The sequence below is a fragment of the Oratosquilla oratoria genome, chromosome 12 (genome assembly GCF_046742065.1).
Source record: "Oratosquilla oratoria isolate Oo_2021 chromosome 12, ASM4674206v1, whole genome shotgun sequence".
NCBI classification, from domain to species: Eukaryota; Metazoa; Arthropoda; class Malacostraca; order Stomatopoda; family Squillidae; genus Oratosquilla; species Oratosquilla oratoria.
The window spans coordinates 68,000,873-68,007,994 of NC_134788.1; the positions used below are offsets into that span (position 1 = coordinate 68,000,873).

Below are 7,122 nucleotides of genomic sequence, written 5' to 3' on the forward strand. Positions count from 1 at the left end.
AATCGCAACACTTTCCTCCAAGCGTTGATTGTACTTAGCTTTAGTCAGGTCACTACTGCTCCAGTTCCTAGGATTGAGCCAGATAACATGTCCTACAAACAGCAACGACTCTTAGAACGTTCAGAATGTCACAGTCCGATTCATCACGGGTTTGCGATGAAGCGACTTCAGAACCTCTGAGTCTCTACATCTAGCTGCCAACATCCAACACAAACACAAACTACACATGAAACACCTAGAAAGACTGCACGCCAAACACAAACACCTGATCCGACACATCACACCAAACCTAATCGTACAGATTATTTGTCAGTTACGTCTACCACCCACCCTCGTACGATACACACGATAAATCGTGTATAACCATTGAATATCGCCCATCATATTCACTATGGATCTTTTTATTTTCTCGTCTTCTCCGTTTTCACTATCTGCCGTGCACGGTGGGGAGAAGGCAGGGCATAGCGGGAATTAAAATAGACTCATTTCTTGTAGAAAACGTAAACACACTTCTTGCGAACAAAATGTTACCCACATGTACAAACATCTACATATGCCTTTTCTTCGACTGGAATTCCCTTCCTTTCCAATTTTCATACTACATCTTCTCGTTTCAGTTTACCTCTCACTAAAAAGATATCCTTGTCTCTATATTTCTGTAAAGGTATGTCTCCGATCATTTTCCCCGTTTTTTGATTGATATTGATGCAAGTCTCGAAGTCTCCTGCCAATAACTCCTAATGCACAACACAAGTCTTAACAAATATCCCTAAAGAGTACTGACAGTAAAGCGATGCATAAAAAGAATCTGAAGACCCACCGGTTCACTGAATGCTACGACCTAAACGAAAGGAGTATGAGAAAAAAAAAAAAAAGTAAATAAATAAAAGGTGGGATCCTGCAATAATGCTGCGTCAGCAATGGAACGTGACCCTAGAAACTGACACTTCAAATTTCAAGTATTCCATATTTCAGGAATGAGGAAACTGGAAGCAGAATTTAGCTTTTTAAGCATGGAAACATCAATAACATAGGAAGAAGACTACATTTTATCTAATCCGTCTTCCAAGCATTTGTTTTCTGAACTGTTTTTAATCTCTAAGGCCTTTCCATCGTCAGTAAAGCAAAGAACACCCTCCGATTATTTTGATGCATGTTTCTCATTAATCTTATAAGACCACCTGCTTTGCTTACTTTATAAACGGTCCGAAACCCGAATTTGTCGATCTACTGTTCGTTCGGATGCTAATACTCTGATTAATGTCTTCATCCAAATTCTGCTGAATCACAACGTTTTGTATTTGGTAAACAAAATTATTTTTATAAGTCTGGAGTGGCAGTTTCCATTTCCAGAGGCCTTTGTGCGGAGGTTACTCATTTTATTGAAAATTCGTTGAAAACATTGAAGGGTTATGTGGATTAAAAGAAGCATCAATGCCATCAGCTGGATAACTGCTGAGATTCAAAGGTTTCTACTTACTTTGATGTGAGAGATAACCATTTCAGTACTCTATGAGAGTAATATGTTCATTTCAATCTATCAGATTTTTAATAGAGAGAAAGAACATGGTAGCCGTTGGGAGAATAAGCTCAAAGAGGAGAGAAAAAGAGGAAGTTGTATTTTCAAAATGGAATTTAATGAAACCTGAGAATTACAAACCAACATTAATGAAGAAAGTCTCCACCAGGTTGAATAAACGGAACAAAGTTCCGGTGGAGTGCGTCTTCGACCTCACGATTACAAATGCACTTCAAAGATATAAAGTGTATAAAATCCTGGAGCTGCCAACTGCACCTATTTCCTGGGCTAGATATACATTAATAGTAACAAAATAGGCGCATCATTTACAAAGACGAATAGATTATAACTCAACAAATGGCAGGTTACCATCCCCGGGGAACTGATCGAGGCAAGCATGGAAACGAGGTCTGGAACAGAACTTCCACGACCCCGGGTTCTCATAGCCCCCTTTAGCCTCCGACTTGTTGTTCTTTACCAGATGTCTCCAGTGCTGGGCATGACGAAGGTCCTCGAAGCCCATGCTGTTCCTGCTATAAAGACCCGGGTTGGCATTCACCTTGATCCATCTGCCGTTATAGCATATCGAGGTGGGATGACTCTGGTATTCTTTCGGGAGAAAACGAGTACTTATTTCATTGTGACATATGAATTCATAGAAAAAATGTTTACAATAAACCCCGAAGTAATATCCCCTTTGGATAACGTTAACCCATTCAACTCCGATGACAAGATGTCTTGTCATTTGGTCAAATAAAACAAAAAATCATAAAACACCAAAATGTTTGATCAAACACCAGAAAAATATGACGTCAATCCTCGCTTCGCTCGCAGCGAAGCGAGGATTGACGTCATATTTTTCTGGTGTTTGATCAAACATTTTGGTGTTTTATGATTTTTTGTTTTATTTGACCAAATGACAAGACATCTTGTCATCGGAGTTGAATGGGTTGAGTTTACAATTTTTCGTCTCAACATACTTTTTCCCCTTACGTAGCCATTCCTTATAATCTTTACAGTTAATCAATATGTCTACATCAAAATCCCAAGGAAGATATGAGCCAAATTTTGTGGCACCAAGAGCTGTTCCCCCTTGTAGTTCATATTCCATGTTGTTTTCTTCTAGAAAATCGACTAGAAATTCTATTTCCTTTCTTAGAATCTTGAGACAACAGGGTGGCAATAAAAAGTACTTTATTATATTCAAAGGACTCTCACAAGTCAGTCCAACTTCTTCACACTGATATTGGAATGTCACCCCAAGATGATCAGTAATAGTCTGGAGTTCCCATGCTTTAGCATAAGTACCCCAATCCTGCTTTGTCATATCTGTTGTAGTCTTCACAAAAAACATAACGTCTGGACAAGCCATTCCAAGAACTCCGGCATTTCTAACTCTCGTGAACCAGTCTACATAAAGAATTGTTCCAATCAGATTTTTACGAAACTTGACGCGTCGTAACAGATCAGTCGTAGTCACAAAGGGTCCGAGGGACATGTCGCAGTACATACACTCATATTTGGAAAAGTAATAGCCATACTTGAATTTGGCTCGGTAGTTCAGCATCTTTTGTTGCAAGCATCCATGACTCCAGTGACCTTCCTCATCTCTGAAGGCTCCTGTCGCCACTTTAACGTGAGGAACATCGTTTATCACTCTTACTAAACGTTCTATAGAAGACTGGTTGCTGAAGGTTACCAACGAATGACCAATCATCGTGAAAGGGGTGCCTACAGTCGAAATAATGGAGTTCAGAGCCTTTGCATCTCCTGTGTCGCTTTCAATTAGTTCAACTTGGACATTGGGCAAAGACGTGATAAAGTTGGTCGAGCTGTGTGCTAATACTATAACGGGCACTCGATACAACTTGCAAAGTTTGGTAAGAACCTTCCTGATTCTTTGATTAGACCATCCTTGTGCTGGCAAGATGATTGTGATGACATCTGACAGGGGAGGAGCATAATCACACTTTTGTATTTCCATGCCATGTTGGTTGAAGAGTCTGTTGTAGTTGCGCCCTAAATAGACTTCATGGCATACATGTGATAAACTACTGCCCTGCTTATTCTTGGGTTCCATGTCTGGAAGAAGCGCTGATTGGTCCCACTCAATGTCTTGTCGAGATCGCAAACGTAGATCCAGCTGAGAGGCGATTGACTCCAGCTGCAGCGCCCATTTTGCGTCAATATCAGACTTGGTACCTATCATCATAAACAGATAGCATTCAATTGTAATAGAGATGTTTAGTACTACATGATCACATTTGTAAAAGTGTGTAAAGCATTAGGTCAGATATGCGAGTTGACTATCCTGTTTCCTACAATGGGAAGAATGCTTGATCGGGCTTTGATATCATCTGTAAATTAAAATTTACACATTCAATAACGAACTCAGAACTCTCTGTAAAAATACCTGTTCATATATATTTTCACTTTCATTTGTGTTTCACAATAATTCATGTTAGCGTCATCAGGTAAACTAAGAAATTCACCGTTTAGCACTACTCTTGCAAGCTAATAAAACCACACAGGTTTCTATTTCTGTAAATATCCTACATGAACTTGACTCGTATATTTTTGGTGGTCACTTTTTATATGCACACAATGATAAAAGGCTTTACATTAGTACCTACTCTTATATAAACAATTTCAAAGAATATTTTATATCAGCCCACACCGGTCTAAAATCACACCATACAGAGATAACAGTAAATTTTTGCCCTCAAGTCTGTAATTCTATACCTTTCAAGTCAACAATCATGCGTCACGGATCGAAAAAATATGGTTAGATATTACCTGCTAAGGAGGCGATGTGTCGTTGAACTTCCATGATGCTTTCTGCCAACATTCTACGTTGTAGGACACATAAGCAGGAGCCGTCACTCGCAATCGTCCTCTTAGCCGTCTTCTCTTGTGTATGTGGCGTTGCTGTAGGTCCTTAACCCATTCAACTCCGATGACAAGATGTCTTGTCATTTGGTCAAATAAAACAAAAAATCATAAAACACCAAAATGTTTGATCAAACACCAGAAAAATATGACGTCAGTCCTCGCTTCGCTGCGAGCGAAGCGAGGATTGACGTCATATTTTTCTGGTGTTTGATCAAACATTTTGGTGTTTTATGATTTTTTGTTTTATTTGACCAAATGACAAGACATCTTGTCATCGGAGTTGAATGGGTTAAGATATACATGGTTGAGTTTAGTGTTGTATATCGTGAGGATAACAACGGCAGGAAATATGGTTTTATAAGCATTGTAAGTGATGATTGAGAAGTCAAAACATGTTCGAAAGAAAAATGAAACTGAAAACTTGTCATTTCAATTGTTACTTTAAGTTTTACACATTAGGAAAGATGTTACAAGTGGCAAAATTGATCACCTAATATGGAAAAAAACGAGACGGTTTTGTTGTCTAATTCTGGATGACAAGCTTATGGGCAGAATATGCAGCTTTTTTTAAATAGTAAGTATGTAGGTCACATCTTTCAAATGCCTTTTCATTTAATCAGAATAATATCCTATACAGTTTAGGTTTCTTCTCTATGTGTTCTATTTTGTATTTTTACAAAACGAGATGGAAATAATTTCAACCTTGTTCACCTCCTGAAAAGAAATTCAAGAGATGGATTTCATACACTTTAAGGCCTCTTTCACACGAACGTTCCCGTACGCGGCGGATTATGGGACCTTTGAAATGACTCATTGTAAATGCCTAAGCCACCAAAGACGCGTTTATATATATATATATATATATTTATATATATATAAATAGACAGTTGGATGCAGGATTCGAACCCACTGCTCTCAGCCACCTGTAAGATCAACTTTGGCAGAGCCTTGGACCATTACACCACAGAAGCTTCTATGGTGTGGTGGTCTACGGCTCTGCGAAAGTTGATCTTACAGGTGGCTGAGAGCAGTGGGTTCGAATCCTGCTTGCAACGGTCATAAAAATTATCATATATATATATATATATATATATATATATATATATATATATATATATACATATATATATATATATATATTTCCAAGGTTATCACCCTCCCGGACCTCAACCGGTATAGTTTCGCACATGAAAGAGGTGGCGGCGATGCCCACGTGATGCCACTGTAAAGAGTGGGGGCACCTAGAGGAGATGAGGAAGAGAGGGCACCCCTCAACCTCAGGCGGCGCCAGTGGGATGGTGTGCCCCCAAGAATCCGATGATTGTCTCGGAAGGGGAAACGGAGAGGTGCCGGGGCGAGTGATGGGTCGGGACATAGGCGAAGGACGGCAGTGGCTCTGTACTCTAGCAGGTAATGGTGGACAGGCTGTTGCTCCTCCTCGACACCGCAAAGTCTGCAGCGCTCGTGGTTGTCTCTCCCCAGGTGAGGGTTCCCGGCTGAGTAAGAGGGGGTTCACACGGTCTAACGGTTCGTCGAACGCGGTTCGACGAACCATTGGACCGTGTAAACCCCCTCTAAGAGTGATAATGGGAACTTGCGCACAAGCGTCTAGGCAAGCGCGCACACAGGCCCCGTTTCAGGTGGAATAGATGGCCTCGCGTTGGTGTCTTGTAGTTTAGTACCATCTGTGACTCTTGGCTACAAAGTCGATGGAAAGTTAGGTATGACATCCTGAAGCAGTTGAAGAATTTGCCATCGTCGGCTTTTAATTCTTCATACAAGGTGTAAAACTCACCCTGCATGAATCTAGCATTCTTTAAAGGCCGAGTCCAAAAGTGACGACGGTTTTTGTTTTTCATTGTTTGAAGTACTGTGTAAACAAGTACAGATTTTCCCTTGTGTTCTTCATGTGGCGGACGAGTGAAAGGAAAGATCGGACGATGGGCGATGGTAGGGAACGGTAAGGGACTGCTTGTCTGTCGGTGAAACCTGTGCGCATGGCAAACGCGTTTACGAAAATCTGGCGCGTTTCTACAGGATCGTTCGTGTGAAAGAGGCCTAAGTTTTATGAATTTATGGGTATGACCCCAGATCTACCTCTTAAAAAGCTCCAAGTCTACAGACACACCATAACGACGAAAACTGTCTTAAACATGCCATATCCTGCTTATTTTAATCTAACACAGATTTTTCATACCAGTTACAGCTTATTTTTCATAACTTAAATTAGTTAGTTTTATAACGTTAAGTGTTTCATTAGATATTTCTATCCATTTCTTGAGGAGAATTTAGATAAAAGCATCTGATGACAGCTAAAATAAAGTGACCGAACTCGGCTATCACAATTTCATATACCAAATTAGGACAAAGCGAACACTCATCAACTCACTCTTCGACATATGATTTAGAAATGTGTCAGTAGAAATTGAAAAGGTGAACGTCACTAAGATGATTAATGCCACGGACGAAATCACGATGCTTAAGAAAATCCTCTTGAGCCATGTTCTCTGCGGGACCAGCATGTTCTTCGACATCATCTCGGATGTCACTCGTCATATCTAGTAAGATAAATGACAAAATATGATCATAAGAAGAAGAATATATATACATACAATATATATGCTCTCTGCATTGAATACTTTTGATATTTCGAGTGACTGGCGTGCACATGTAATCCAGTTTTTTTTTTTATGAGATAACTAGCATGATTA

The 7,122-nt window shown here is 39.9% G+C and overlaps 1 protein-coding gene across 1 annotated transcript; it reads right to left on the reverse strand.

Moving 5' to 3' along the window:
* Nucleotides 1-1,803: 1,803 nt before the first annotated feature.
* On the reverse strand, nt 1,804-3,728 carry LOC143030488 (uncharacterized). The gene is made up of 2 exons (XM_076193638.1): nt 2,450-3,728; nt 1,804-2,239 (listed from the first exon to the last, which is right to left on the reverse strand). Exons 1-2 carry the CDS (start codon nt 3,726-3,728, stop codon nt 1,863-1,865), a joined length of 1,656 nt encoding a protein of 551 aa, XP_076049753.1. The 3' UTR covers nt 1,804-1,862.
* Nucleotides 3,729-7,122: the final 3,394 nt, after the last annotated feature.